The 16,077-nt window shown below is 46.9% G+C and overlaps 1 protein-coding gene across 1 annotated transcript; it reads left to right on the forward strand.

Annotated features, from left to right (window-relative positions):
- The first annotated feature begins 213 nt into the window (after positions 1–213).
- On the forward strand, positions 214–873 carry LOC123449497 (histone H3.2). The gene has a single exon (XM_045126738.1). It carries the CDS (start codon positions 279–281, stop codon positions 687–689), a length of 411 nt encoding a protein of 136 aa, XP_044982673.1. The 5' UTR covers positions 214–278; the 3' UTR covers positions 690–873.
- Positions 874–16,077: the final 15,204 nt, after the last annotated feature.

Genomic DNA, 16,077 nt, shown 5'->3' on the forward strand with positions numbered 1-16,077 from the left:
AGGAACCCGCGCGCCACGGATCGCTCCCCCACGATCCGCGTGACCGATCTGAAACCAAATCCTGACCACCCACGCCCTGCAGATCCAACGCTCGGAGCTCCTCTCCCGAAGCAGATCGCGCCCAGAAGAGCAAAAAAATTTCCCAGACTCGCGCCCACCGGCCGCCTCCCGCTCGTTAAAACCCCCGCATCCCCTCCCCGTCTTCCTCATCCCGCGCTCCCAGCCCCCCAAATCTCCAGAGCAATCCCTCTCCTCAACCCCGAGCCCCGCCAGCCCCGATGGCCCGCACGAAGCAGACGGCGAGGAAGTCGACCGGCGGCAAGGCGCCGCGGAAGCAGCTGGCGACCAAGGCGGCGCGCAAGTCGGCCCCGGCCACCGGCGGCGTGAAGAAGCCGCACCGCTTCCGCCCCGGCACCGTCGCGCTCCGCGAGATCCGCAAGTACCAGAAGAGCACCGAGCTGCTCATCCGCAAGCTCCCCTTCCAGCGCCTGGTGCGGGAGATCGCGCAGGACTTCAAGACCGACCTCCGCTTCCAGAGCTCCGCCGTCTCCGCGCTCCAGGAGGCAGCCGAGGCATACCTCGTCGGGCTCTTCGAGGACACCAACCTCTGCGCCATCCACGCCAAGCGCGTCACCATCATGCCCAAGGACATCCAGCTCGCCCGCCGCATCCGCGGCGAGAGGGCCTAGGTTGCTTCGTTCGTAGTTGTTGTCTGGTCTGGATGTGTAGAGATGGTGGCTTCCGTCTTAGTGGGGACTCATCTTGTATCGTGGTAGGAGGATCCCTCGTTCGTGCCAGCATGTTCTTTCTGTGCTGTCTGATGTTACCCTCTTGTTGCCATCAGCAATGTGAAAGTTGGCTCTCAGATCTGAATTTTGTGCTTCGTCATGCCCTTTGCTGTTTCCAAACCTCAAATGTCAACGAACGCCATTTTTGTTGGTAGAAATTTCTTGGAATTTGAGCATGAAACCCCAACTAAGTGGTGTGTTGTTCCTCCAGTTTTCAGTTCTGTTCCATTTCATGTTTAGTATCCATTGGTTAGTCCCCTGTCATACTAATGGAATAAATCTTTTATATTACCTTCAAGGCTAGTGTACTGGTCTTGTTATTGAAACACTTGGTAGTTTCTGAATCTGCCCAAGGCTAGTGCACTGAACGTCAATGGTTCCTGTACATAGAGCTCTACAGTTCTGTTAGTCTGAACCATTGCATATGCTGTATATCTACCAAAGTACGGAGTAGTTCAGTATTCATATATGCCTTGGTGTCAGTGGTGGTACTGGGCCACTTCTTTCTAGTGTTGATATTACATGTGCTCCAGAGCTCTGCCATCTACACGCTGCAGGAGGGCGCCGAGGCTTACCTTGTCGGTCTCTTCAGGGATGCACAACTTTGTGCCATCTGTGGTGAGAGGGCCTGGTTGCTTGCTGCTTCCTAGTTTCTGATCTGAAGGCGTAGAGATGATCTGTGGTGAGAGGGCCTAATTCGCGCATCCTTCTTGTTCTTCGCTGGCTTATAACTAGCTTCCTCGTCGGTGCTGTGATGCAGTATCTAATGATAATCTTATTCCATCATCAGTGGGAACATGGGAAGTGACCAATCTGATCTTAAACCACTGCCAGTTTCTACGATTTCAGCAAGCTGTGTGGTTTATTTATCCCACTGGTTAGATCTCTTGCTGAAGGAGTTTTCAAAACTGCTCCGGTTTCAGCTTCAGTGATGTCTTGTTTATGTCAATTTTCAGCACTTTGTTTGCTGGAATTGGTGCCATTGTATCTGACGAGCATGATGTTCAAATGCTCCAGCTCAGTTCGATTGTCACGCACTCCTGGCTAACTCTCGCAGCGTGACAAGGCCACAAGCTGTAGAGGGGATGGAGAAGAGCATGGCAGAGAGCAACAGAGATGCAGGAGACGAAGTTCAGTCGTTAACTGACGAAACTGAAGAAGTACGTGTCGACCGAGGGAAGCGACGAAAAGAGGGAATTATTGGCGCCAGCAAGTGGGTGACTTGGCATAGTTGTCGGATGTGGGGTCCAGCGGGTGTTGTAGCTTAGTTAGAGCATCTCCAACAGTCCGTATGTTCAATCGTTGGTATAAGTGTCCACATCATCAACCAACAGCACATCATACAAGCTCTTCAATAGAGTGTATGTTAACCGTATGTAAAATAACTAAGTGGGTCCACTAAATGTTGAAGAAATAACCATGTTTGCCTCGGAGCTTGTGCATGAATCGTTGCTTCAAGTTCATACGGTTTCATTCTCTCTCTTCTTTTATTATGTGCCATGTCATCAAAATCATCTATGTGGCAATTTTACCAACGATGATCATACGACCATTGGAGATGCCCTTATGGCATATACAATGGTGCTATCTTAATAGTGTCACATAGGATAAATGATGAGGTGGAGGAGAGAGAACTAAAAAAAAAAGGCTTCGCCTTCTTTTATTTAAAAGAAGACAAGAGGTGATCTTTTAGCACAATATGTCTCAACATATTTTTAAGAATAACTAATTATAGAAGGTAGAAGCGATGCAAAATATAGATAAAACAAAAGATAGAAGCGATGCAAAATCCTTTGACTACGATGTATATACAAAACAAAAGATAGAAGCGATGCAAAATATACTTGTGAGTACTCCCTTCGTTACTAAATACTCCTTCCGACCGGAAATAATTAATGTATTTTAATTCTACATACATATATTTTTGTACATTTGTGCGACAAGTAATTCCAAATAAAAGGAGTATAAGTCTTTGTAGAGATTTCACTATAGACTACATACGAAATTACGGATATACATATAGACATATTTTAGACTGTAGATTCATTTATTTTACTCCGTATGTAGCCTTTAGTGAAATCTCTAAAAAAGTTTATATATAGAAACCGGAGGTAGTAGAAGAGAAGGCCGCGGAGGAAATCATGCATATGTACACAACTCTTGCAGCACGAACGGCCCCAACAACACCCGCTTGTACATGTTTGGCTTCAAAACCGTCTCCCGCAACAACAAGCCCTCGTGTACCGAGGTCCATCAACGCACATCCTCTTGTGACGGAATAAAGCTGAGTCCGACAAGCCCTCTAACATTCCCTCCGTTATGGTGGAAGGCATCCATCATCCCTTGCTGGTGTTGGCGGCGACATCAGCTTGACAAGCCACACCGCCTTTGAAAGGATCGATATGGTTGGCTAGAGGGGGGGGGGGGTGAATAGACAACGACCATTTTTTAATTAATCTTAACAAGTTAAGGTAAACACTATACGGGTTCACAAATAATATGACAATGAGGTGAACCCTATAGAAGCTAACAACGAGTGCTATTAAGACAAGTAAGATATAGTCACAAGCATAAGCAAATACAAAGTAAAGGGTAGAGATAACCACAAGTGGAACCGATGGAGACGAGGATGTGTTACTGAAGTTCCTTCCCTTTGACAGGAAGTACGTCTCCGTTGGAGCGGTGTGGAGGCACAATGCTCCCCAAAAAGCCACTAAGGCCACCGTATTCTCCTCACGCCCTCGCAGATGCAAGGTACCGTGATTCCACTATAGGTGCCCTTGAAGGCGGCGACCGAACCTTTACAAACAAGGTTGGGGCAACTCCACACAAAGCTTGGAGGCTCCCAACTAAACCACGAAGCTTCACCACAATGGAATATGGCTTCGAGGTGACCTCAACCGTCTAGGATGCTCAAACACCCAAGAGTAACAAGATCTGCAAGGCATTGGTGGGGGAATCAACTTTTCTCTTGGTGGAAGTGTGGATCTAGGCCTTCTCAACCAATCCCTAAAGAATCAACAAGTTTGATTGGCTAGGGAGAGAGATCGGGCACTTTTGAGCTTGTGGAGCAACAATGGAGCTTAGAGAGGTAAGAGATAGGGTTCCTCAGCTAGAAGAACCCTTTATATAGTGGGGGAAAAAATCAGACCGTTTTCCCACTCTCTGCCCGAGATCCAGCGGTACTACCGCTGAGCAGGAGCGGTACTACCGCTGGCTGCAGCGGTACCACCGCTGGGCCTCTAGCGGTACTACCGCTGACACCAGCGGTACTACCGCTGGCCCCTTGGTAGTGCACACGCACTACTACCGCCGGGAAAGTCTTCGCAAAAGGGTCCGTCCACGAACTACCGCTAGGTAGGTGGAACAAAGCACCTGGAGCGGTACTACCGCTGACCAGGGGCGGTACTACCGCTGGCTGCAGCGGTACTACCGCTAGCAGTCCATCAGTACTACCGCTGGAACCAGCGGTACTACCGCTGGGGACCAATTTGCAACGATGCCAAGACGAATAGGCGAGTGCCGCTCCAAAAGATAAGGAAAGGGAGAATGTGAAGTGTGCGTGTGTAAAGATAGATTCCACCCAAACCTTTCCACTACGGATCCCCTCTTAATAGTACGGCTTTCCTATGACTCAAATAAAGAGAATCGTAGAGAGCGCCGTGCTTCCGTTCCAGGAGAGAGGAGACGTGTCATCTTGTGCCGTTGACGTGTGTTACCTGAAACCTTGACACACACGGTTAGTCCTGTACGGTATTGTCATCAATCACCAAAATTACTTAGGCATAAACTATGCCCCAACAATCTCCCCCTTTTTGGTGGATTGATGACAATACCAGATTTGCACAGAGAATAATATGAGAACAAAAAGATAGAGATATATGACAATACGGGGCATATGACTCACAACATATGATGGAAATAAATCTCACATAAGTTCATGTCTCACAAAAGATAGCAAACGAGAATCAAACCAAGTTCGAAGCAGACCATACGAAATAAAGCAAAGCAATGCAAAGTTCGAAAATGAAAGCAAATCCTAGACTATCTCCCCCTTTGGCACAAGACACCAAAAAGGGGCACACCTAATGCCACAGGTAACTACTCCTCGTCTTCAGGATCACCAGACTCGTCTGTCCCCTCCTGGTCGGTCTGCTCCTCCTCTTCCGCCTCATCGCCAGATCACTCGTACCCCTGAGCCTGCATCCAAGTGGCCTCAGGAGTGATGTCGTCCTCTGAGCCGCTGGAGATGTCCACATCCAAGGTCCTGAGAACACGCTTATGCCTCTGGCGGCTCTGCTTCTGAGCCACGTGTGTCTGGTACTGACCCTTGGCCTGCATACAGAAAAGTGTCTTCATCTTGTCCTGCAGTTTGATAGCCCAAGATGGCATTGCAGACGAGCGGGACTGAGAGGCAGTTCCTCTGTCAGCAGCGGTCTCTATGTCAGTATCCATGTGCTGAGAGGATGTAGATGGGTTGGCCCACTTGTCCTTGACGCGAAGCCTGATTGGGTCATGCACAATGTAATCAGACTGTGCGTAGAGCAACTTATTCGGAAAAGCCTGTTGCCACTTATGGCTAATGTATGCGAACAGGTAAGGCCCGTAGATAGGAACCTTACGATTGATGATGCAGTTCCAGAGCTCTGTGAACATCACATCTGAAATATCCGGCTGAGCAGACTCCTGAGACATAGCCTCCTCACAAAGTAACAACATCTCAGCCAAGTAGCCATGGACCTCATCGAAGTTACCACTCCGAGGGAAGAGGGTGTTGCGAAAGATCCGATGCATGATGTCCAGGTGCTTGGGAAGCACCCCCTTCCTCAGATACAGTGACTGCAGTCTGTCCTTTGCGGGGGCCCTATCGGTGGGGGCTGCAGCATGAGGACGCAACTCAAGAGGAGTGTCAGCACCCTGAAAGTCAATGTGGAGGAACTGCATGAACTCAGTCCAGGAACCGGTCATCTTCTGTGACCCAGTCATCCATATCATGGAACGCTGTGCATCAGGAGAGAAATGGACGGTGACATAAAACTGAGCAACTGCAGTGGGATCAAAGTCCGTCTTGAAGGTGATGATGTCTTTGATGCCCAGTTTGTCAACCAGAGAGAGGGCATCACCAAAGTAGTCCATGTTCCGCTGAAGATGTGCCAGATCAATCCACTGAACAGAGACATAGTTCTTCTTGAAGTGAGCAATAACATCCCGATAGATCCTGCACTGGTCCCTTGCCCAGACATTTTCAACACCATCGATCACCTCCCTCTCCTTGAGATAGAGGTTCTTGGTGCGAAATTGCAGAAAGTCCTTGGGGGACATTGAACGGATATTTACCCTCTTATCCTTGTGAGCGACCTTCTTGAAGGACTTCTTCTTGGGAGGCAGACCGGACGTGGCAGACCCCTCGGGCGCCTCTGGGTTGCGAAACTGTTTGGACTGCGTGTCCCGTGGGGGGTTCGAACGGCGAGCAGAGCCACCTGTGACACATACCACATAGTGAAAAAGAGGCGACAAGAAGAGTCAAGGCAATGAATCTTGAAAACGCAGAAAAAGTAAACACGCATTGCTAAGTACAAACCACACCAAAAAAAACACCGTGAAGCTCCTGGCGGTAGTACCGCCACCCCTGGCGGTAGTACTGCTGGGGCCTAGCGGTAGTACCACTACCCCCTGGCGGTAGTACCGCTGGGGTCCTAGCGGTAGTACCTCTACCCCCTGGCGGTAGTATCGCTGGGGGTTTGACTTTCAGATCTGACAAATAAGACTCGTTTTCGAGGGCATGGGCTCGATATGTACACTAAGACGTACACCCCAGCCCTACTATCATGAGGAACACATAGCAACAAGAGATACATACATGCCTAGGCAAGAGAGAGCACGTTTTAGATCTAATCCAAAAGTTCAAGTGTTCGATCTAAGACGAGTAAATCCTAGGAAATGGCAGCAAACTCAACAACAAATCATCGGACCTATACTTCCCTCAATTATTTCCTTCATGCCATCCAAGAACTAGCCATAGGAACAAAACTATGAGTCCAATCCCCAATGCTCCTAACCCTAGAACACGAACAGCAACAAAATAGAAGGAGGGAGGAGCCTTTTTTACCGGGATTCATGGCTTTGGAGGAGGAAGAAGTGATGAAGCAACCCTTCCACACCAACGGGGAGAAGGAGCTCCACGAAGTGAGATCCAATCAGGGGGTTTTCGGGCTAGGGGAGGGAGGAGCCGCGAGGAAGAAGAAACAGATGAGAAAATCGGGCTCCCCCTCCATTTATATAGCCCAAGGGGTACGGGCCAGCGGTAGTTCCGCTGAGGACCTAGCGGTAGTACCGCTGCCCGACGGTAGTATCGCTGGATGCAGCGGTAGTACCGCTGGGGTCCTGGCGGTAGTACCGCTCCCCCTTGAAACCCTAGAAATTTTCTAGCCGGTCGTGTTAGATTTTGAATCCTAGCGGTAGTACCGCCATACCTGGCGGTAGTACCGCTGGGGCCTAGCGGTAGTACCGCTAGCCCTGGCGGTAGTACCGCTAGCCCTGGCGGTAGTACCGCTGTACATGTTTCAACACGGCTAAGGAAAAGGGGGAACTTGGGCACATGACAAGTGAGTAAAAAGAGATGGCATCCAAGAAAACGTACCGACTTGTCATTGTATATCCTCTCCTTTATACGCAAGAGAGGATGGAGGAGCGGTGACCGAGGCCACCTATGTTTGAGACAATGGTATGACACCGCGAAGAATTATCCTTGGGTTCATGACCAATGCTCGTCTTTGAAGCACAAGTGCCATTTTACAATGGCTAAAGTGAAAGACTAGATTGATTTACGCATAATGGGGGGAGAGAGAGTTCATTGAGAGAACAACACTCCCCCTATGTCCATGCCTACATCTAGACCAAGATGAAATGTAAAGTGAGGTGCAATATGCCTAGTTTCAATCCACATTACTTGAATCAATGATATTTAGCTCATGCCTTAACTCCCGGAACCTTGCTTCATCTAGTGGCTTGGTGAAAATATCTGCAAGTTGCTCTTCAGTGTGGATGAAGTGAACCTCAATATCACCTAGCTTGATATGTTCACGAATGATGTGATGACGAATATCAATATGTTTGGTTTTGCTATGTTGCACTTGGTTGAGGGAAATCTTGATGGCGCTTTGATTGTCACATAGAAGAGGCACTTTGTCACAAGTGACACCATAATCCTTTAAAGTTTGCCTCATCCATAGCAATTGTGCACAACAACTTGCAACCGCCACATACTCAGCCTCGGTGGATGATAAGGAGACGCAGTTCTGCTTCTTTGAAGACCAACTTACCAAAGAGCGACCAAGGAATTGGCATCCTCCAGACATTGACTTCCTCTCCACACAATCTCCAGCCCAATCTGAGTCAGAATAGCCAACTAGATTGAAGTTTGCTCCTTTGGGATACCAGAGGCCAAAGTTTGGGGTATGAGCCAAATATCGAAAGATTCGTTTGACATCCATGTAATGACTTTCTTTTGGTGCGGATTGAAACCGTGCACATACCCCTACACTCAACATAATATCCGGTATAGATGCACAGAGGTAAAGGAGGGATCCAATCAGGGAGCGGTATACCTTTTGATCCACTGCTTTACCATTGGGATCACTGTCAAGCTTGCATCTGGTTGGCATGGGGAATTTGACCGGTTTGACATCTTCGAGCTCGAACCGTTTGAGCATGTCTTGAGTGTACTTGGCTTGTTTGATGAATGTCCCTTCTAGACCTTGTTTAATCTCGAACCCGAGGAAGAACTTCAACTCTCCCATCATGGACATCTCAAACTTCTCAGTCATTAGTGCAGCAAATTCTTCATTGAATGAAATGTTAGGAGAGCCAAAGATAATATCATCAACATATAGTTGGCATATGAACAAATCCCCTTTAACCCTCTTAGTAAAAAGAGTGGGATCAATCTTCCCAATTTCAAACCCACGATCTTGTAACAACTCAGTAAGGTACTCATACCACGCGCGTGGGGCTTGTTTAAGGCCATAGAGTGCCTTATTGAGTTTGTACACATGATTGGGGAGCTTGGGATGTTCGAATCCCGGGGGTTGTTTGACATATACTAACTCATTCAAAGGACCATTAAGAAATGCACTTTTCACATCCATTTGCTGTAATTTGAAGTTATGATGAGAAGCAAATGCAAGTAACATGCGAATAGATTCTAGACGAGCAACAGGGGCAAAGGTTTCACCGTAGTCGATACCATCGACTTGGGAGTAGCCTTGAGCCACCAATCTTGCCTTGTTTCGAATCACAATTCCATTTGCATCTTGCTTGTTCTTGAATATCCATTTGGTCCCGATGACATTATGTTCCTCCGTTGGCCGAGGCACTAAATCCCAGACTTGGTTGCGCTCGAAGTTGTTAAGTTCTTCGTGCATGGCCATAAGCCAATCCTCATCATCGAGCGCTTCCTGTACCTGTTGAGGTTCACAATACGAGACAAACGCGTGATGCTCACAATAATTCCAAAGCTGTTGACGGGTGGATACTCCCCTTTTTAAGCCGCCAAGGACATTCTTCATAAGATGTGACTTGACTCTCAGCTTGTTCGCATTCTTGGCTGCTCGACGCTCCAAGAGTTCTTCATTAGATAACGGGGGAGCATCGACTTGTTTCTTTTGTTTGCCCTTGCGTCTTGAGCCGGTTGTTGGAGCTCCAGACGGGAATTGTGAGATAGTCTCCTGATCATCTTGTCCTTCGACTTGAGCAGGTTCACTAGTTTGATCTTGTATTAGTGGTTGCTCTTGATCTTGATCTTGTGCTTCTACTTGTTCTGGATCTCGGGGTTGCACTTGATCTTGGTCATGAGTAGGTTCGGAGTCTTGGGGTAGTGCTTGAATATCATGGGGCATATCACCATTGTTAGGCAATTGATCTTGACCGAGAGCTTGATCAGCTTGTTGAGAGTCTTCTCTTTGTTCATCGGAAGCGTGTGGGGCTTGTGGGGGTGATGGCTCCACTTGAGTAGAGCATAGTCCTTCTCCTTCGGCCACAAGGGGTTCCTCAATGGGGAGTATTTGGCCAATCCCCATTCTTCTTATGGCTTCGGGAGGAATTTCATCACCTATATCACAAAGACCACTTTGCTCCACTTGGGAGCCATTATTTTCGTCAAACTCTACGTTACACGTCTCCTCAATGAGTCCGGTGGACTTGTTGAGGACACGGTAAGCATGAGAGTTTGTAGCATAACCAACAAAGATACCCTCATGAGCTCTAGAATCAAATTTAGCTAGTCGAGCTCCCTTTTTGAGAATGAAACACTTACAACCGAATACCCGGAAGTACTTGAGATTGGGTTTGTTTCCAGTTAGAATCTCATACGGAGTCTTGTTCAAGCCTTTACGGATGTAGAGCCGATTGGACGCATGACATGCTGTGTTGATGGCTTCTGCCCAGAAGTTGTATGGAGATTTGAATTCTGCCATCATTGTTCTTGCAGCGTCTATCAAGGTCCGGTTCTTCCTTTCTGCCACACCGTTTTGCTGAGGGGTATATGGTGCAGAATATTGGTGCTTTATTCCCTCATCACCTAGAAACTCATCTAGGGTGTAGTTCTTGAACTCGGTGCCATTGTCACTCCTAATCATCAAGATCTTTGCTTCATGTTGACGTTGCGCTTTATTAGCAAAGTTGATGACCGTTTGTTGAGTTTCACTCTTCCTTTTAAAGAAATATACCCAGGTATATCTTGAGTAGTCGTCAACAATCACTAAGCAATATTTTCTGCCTCCAAGACTATCAAATGTTGGAGGACCAAACAGATCCATATGGATAAGTTCCAATGGCCTCTTAGTGTAGATAAGAGTCGTTGGACGATGAGCAGTTTCATGAATCTTTCCTTCAATGCAAGCACTGCAAACACGATCTTTAGCAAAGCTCACATTTGTTAGTCCACGAACATGGTCCCCTGTCAGAAGACTTTGCAAAGATCTCATATTGACATGAGCTAAACGGCGATGCCAAAGCCAGCCCACGTCAACTTTAGCCATTAAACATGTCGCAGTATTAGTGGGTCGCTTTGAGAAGTTCACCACATAGAGACCATTTTCGACATGTCCAACATAGGCTACTTTAAGAGTCTTGCTCCTTAGGAGGACCACAGTGTCAATATTAAAGAATGTGGAAAAACCCATGATTGCAAGTTGACGAACCGAAAGTAAATTGTAGGCAAGTGACTCAACAAGCATGACCTTCTCAATAGATAAATCTTGAGAGACGACCACCTTACCAAATCCCAATACCTTTGACGAGGATGCATCGGCGAATTGGACATGGGTGGGCATAGATGGAGAAGGATGCACATCCACCACTAAGTCCTTGCTTCCGGTCATATGATTTGTTGCTCCACTATCGAGCAACCATGACACCCCACCGGAAGCAAACTCCTGCAATAGATCAAGGCTTGGTTTTAGGTACCCATTTTTTAATGGGTCCTTTCATGTTAGAGACAAGGGTCTTAGGAACCCAGATAGCCCATTCAATATCTTCATCGTAGGAACCAACAAATCTGGCATAAACATGCCCATCACTAGTACAACATAGAACATAAGAAGAGTTGAGTTTGCGGCTGTGTTAGTAGGAGCGGTTTTTCCCTTCTTGGGGTTCCCATAGTCCACCTTGTTCCTGTTCACCTTCTGAGTCCCCTCACCCTCTTTGACAAAGATGTCCATGAGGGTGAGAGATCGTTTGTTCTTGTTCTTCCTTTTACCTTTTGACTTGGAGGTAAGTCCGAGTCCTTCCTTTCCTACAACACCCTTTTGAGTGCTCAAGAGATCGTTCAGACTCTTCTCATCTTGTCTGCATGCCACAAGGCCCTTCTCAAGTTTCTCCTTTAACTTGGCATTTTCCTCCACAAGATGAACATGCTCACAAGAGGGGTTAGTTGCACAAGTATTATCAATTAACACAAAGGGAGGACAAGTAGAGATCTCCTTGGTAAGCTTTGCCTGGAGTTGATCATGAGACTCTTTTAGAGAGAAATGAACACCTTTCAAGACTTTGTGAGCCTTGTCAAGTATGTCAAATTCTTCTTTGAGTCTGTCACGGCCAACCTCAAGAGCATACTTTTCAGATTTAAGCATGCGAGTAAGAACAACATCATGATCTAGTTTCTTTTGCATTTTAGCGCAGTCATCGTTATATGACTCCTCAAGAGCCAAACGAAGAGTGCGCTCTTCTTCTAGAGCACTAGATAATTCGGCAATTTCATCGGCATAGTCACGACTATGTCCCTGAAGCTCGGAGATGGTCTCCTCATGAGACTCAATGAGGTCAGTGGCCTCACCCAGTTGTTCCAAGAGAGCAACAAAGTGTTTCTTGGGTTCTCCCTTAATAGTGCACAGAAACTTATCAAGATCATGCTCATTAAGTTCTCCAACATCACTATCTTCAACACAATTTAACAATGAAGGAGCAGAAGCAATGTTGGTCTTAATGATGGGAGTTACCTGATTGATACCTTTTGCCATGAGGCACTTGGTGATGTGGTTCTCGTTGGGGGCGTTGAAGAGAGACACCTTCTGGGAAGAGGTAGTGGCAATAGCAACAGTTGCCGTTGCCACTGTATCATCATCATCATCATCATCATCATCGGAAGGATACTCCTCTAGGGCACCATCCCTTTTGGGTGAGGTTTCTTCACAAAGTTGTTCTTGATAGGAAATGATTTGGTTTTGTCTTTGCGAATGAGCTTGCCTCCGTTGTCTTCCCTTTTCTCATAGGGACATTCTGCCACGAAGTGACTCACGTTGCCACAGTTATAACATGTCCTTAATCGTTGTTTGGGTTTGAATCCACTCGAGTTGTTCTTGTTGAAGGTGGGTCTTGAGTTCCTTTTATTTCCCCAGAATTGCCTTGATGCAAGAGCCATGTGCTCATGATAGGCATACTTTGTGTCTTCAGGGCAGCTCTCCTCTTCCTCATCTTCTTCTTCTTCTTCTTCAAGCATTGCTCTTGCTTTCAACGCAAGGTTCGGTGAAGTTGTCTTTGATCGAACACGAGCAAGAGCATTGTCTGCTGTTTCGTTCATGATTGACATTGCAATGAACTCATCCAACACTTCACTGGAAGACAAGGAGTGGAAGTCTGGCCGCTGACGAATGACAGATGACATGGCTTTATTGAAAGGCATGATGGCTTTGAGAAACTTGCGCTTGACCCATGTGTCATCCACATCCTTACTCCCATGGTCCTTTAGTGCCACAGCTATAACAGTCACCCTCCGATAGAGATCACGAGGGTCCTCTTCTTCCTTCATCACAAACTCATCGGCCTTATCAAGTATCACTTCATAGTTGGATCGTTGAATACTTGAGCTTCCCTTATACAACACCATCATATGCTCCCAACAATCCTTGGCCAATGTGAAGGGACGTAAGTGGGGAAGATCTTCAGGTGGCACAGCAGACTGGAGAATAAACAACGCAGAGTGATTATATTGGTTGTCTGCATCTTCTCTTGGAGTGAGGTTGCTTGGGTCATGGGGATAATATCCTTGCTCGATAATTCTCCACAAGTTTGTTGAGCTGTGATTCAAATGAGACTTAATAGAAAATACCCAGTTAGCAAAGTCACCTTTCACAAGTTTAGGAGGAGGACCAACAAGATTAAGACGAGGTGCGAGAACGGGTCCTCCATATGCCATGGGAGGTGGAACAGAAGCATATGTTCCAGTCCCATCCTTTTCGTGAGGTGAAGCAGGTGCATACCTTTAGCCGCTTCCTTAGAGGAGTTGGCCTCCGAATCGGAAATGGTGGGTTTAACCACTAAAGCCGGTTCGGGTGAACTTTTAAGACCATCAATTAATTCTTTAAGCATGGTTTTAACTTCGCTCGTCAAGGACGTCTTGAGGGCTGCCATAGCCGTATTCAAGTCGTCCCTTGTGACCGAAGTCAAGTCCATGTCCTCGGGTTGCCCACGGTTAACTTCCTCTCCGCCTTCCATACTCTTCGGGTGGTTAAACCCTTAATAAAGAGACGTGGCTCTGATACCAATTGAAAGGATCGATATGGTTGGCTAGAGGGGGGGGGGTGAATAGACAACGACCACTTTTTAATTAATCTTAACAAGTTAAGGTAAACACTATACGGGTTCACAAATAATATGACAATGAGGTGAACCCTATAGAAGCTAACAACGAGTGCTATTAAGACAAGTAAGATATAGTCACAAGCATAAGCAAATACAAAGTAAAGGGTAGAGATAACCACAAGTGGAACCGATGGAGACGAGGATGTGTTACCGAAGTTCCTTCCCTTTGACAGGAAGTACGTCTCCGTTGGAGCGGTGTGGAGGCACAATGCTCCCCAAAAAGCCACTAAGGCCACCGTATTCTCCTCACACCCTCGCAGATGCAAGGTACCGTGATTCCACTATAGGTGCCCTTGAAGGCGGTGACCGAACCTTTACAAACAAGGTTGGGGCAACTCCACACAAAGCTTGGAGGCTCCCAACTAAACCACGAAGCTTCACCACAATGGAATATGGCTTCGAGGTGACCTCAACCGTCTAGGATGCTCAAACACCCAAGAGTAACAAGATCCGCAAGGGATTGATGGGGGAATCAACTTTTCTCTTGGTGGAAGTGTGGATCTAGGCCTTCTCAACCAATCCCTAAAGAATCAACAAGTTTGATTGGCTAGGGAGAGAGATCGGGCACTTTTGAGCTTGTGGAGCAACAATGGAGCTTAGAGAGGTAAGAGATAGGGTTCCTCAGCTAGAAGAACCCTTTATATAGTGGGGGGAAAAATCAGACCGTTTTCCCACTCTCTGCCCGAGATCCAGCGGTACTACCACTGAGCAGGAGCGGTACCACCGCTGGGCCTCTAGCGGTACTACCGCTGACACCAGCGGTACTACCGCTGGCCCCTTGGTAGTGCACACGCACTACTACCGCCGGGAAAGTCTTCGCAAAAGGGTCCGTCCACGAACTACCGCTAGGTAGGTGGAACAAAGCACCTGGAGCGGTACTACCGCTGGCTGCAGCGGTACTACCGCTAGCAGTCCAGCAGTACTACCGCTGGAACCAGCGGTACTACCGCTGGGGACCAATTTGCAACGATGCCAAGACGAATAGGCGAGGGCCGCTCCAAAAGATAAGGAAAGGGAGAATGTGAAGTGTGCGTGTGTAGAGATAGATTCCACCCAAACCTTTCCACTACGGATCCCCTCTTAATAGTACGACTTTCCTATGACTCAAATAAAGAGAATCGTAGAGAGCGCCGTGCTTCCGTTCCAGGAGAGAGGAGACGTGTCGTCTCGTGCCGTTGACGTGTGTTACCTGAAACCTTGACACACACGGTTAGTCCTGTACGGTACTGTCATCAATCACCAAAATTACTTAGGCATAAACTATGCCCCAACAGCCTTGATCGGTAGCGCCACCCTAAGCACATGTGCCCAACCTTCATCTTCCATCGCCGCACGCCATTCGTGTGGGCTGTTGATAAGTGTTAGAAATGACAAAACGATAAAAAATCTTTTCGTTTGCAGGTTCTTTTTCGATGCACACATATTTTCCGTTCGTGGTCCATCTTACGACGGATGAAGTTTTGAGACATTTTCATGAAGGCTACTGTACGAATGGAGCAGGTGGCGAGAGATATTTTTATCCCACATGGATGACAGCGTGATCTTCGAATATGTTCTCCATAGACGACGACGATTTACGTCTACATGATTGTATTACATCTGTTGCAGTTCTATTTTACGTAGTTTTCAACTGTGGCTACTGTGAATGTGTGCATCTTAGGTATGTAGAGGCTGAGTTGTAATATAAAAACCCTTTATAAAAAAAAAGTTGATGAATCCTAACAAAATGTACCAGACGACGAGAGGGATTTGGGATCTTACTCGTGGTAACATCATGGCTAAGGCGTTTGATGACGGCGGTGCATGTGAGCCTATTTGAACTATGATGACATTTGATGGACCGTGTGTACTGTGTTAGTGGTTTTTTGAATGAACTTGTTTATTCGGTGGTTTTGATATAAGTTGTTGTTATGTCCGATGTATTTGATGAATACTTATGCTGACAGTTGAACTGTGACGTGATGCATTCGAATATTCGATGTTTGTGTTGGAATGTGATCGATTTGTTAGAACAGTTTGAGCAACAGACTTCAAAAATCGTGAAACAAAAATTTATAGGACAGGGGATCTCCTGCGGAATAGTTATTTCGCTAATTTATTTTTAGTAAAATAGAATAACGAGCTGGCACTTTCAGTGTATTTCAGTACTCCA

This window comes from Hordeum vulgare, chromosome 4H (genome assembly GCF_904849725.1).
Source record: "Hordeum vulgare subsp. vulgare chromosome 4H, MorexV3_pseudomolecules_assembly, whole genome shotgun sequence".
NCBI classification, from domain to species: domain Eukaryota; kingdom Viridiplantae; phylum Streptophyta; class Magnoliopsida; order Poales; family Poaceae; genus Hordeum; species Hordeum vulgare.

Bases quoted from the DNA above. Each gene is read 5' to 3' on its own strand.
- LOC123449497 (XM_045126738.1), top strand. From the start codon at position 279: ATGGCCCGCACGAAGCAGACGGCGAGGAAGTCGACCGGCGGCAAGGCG.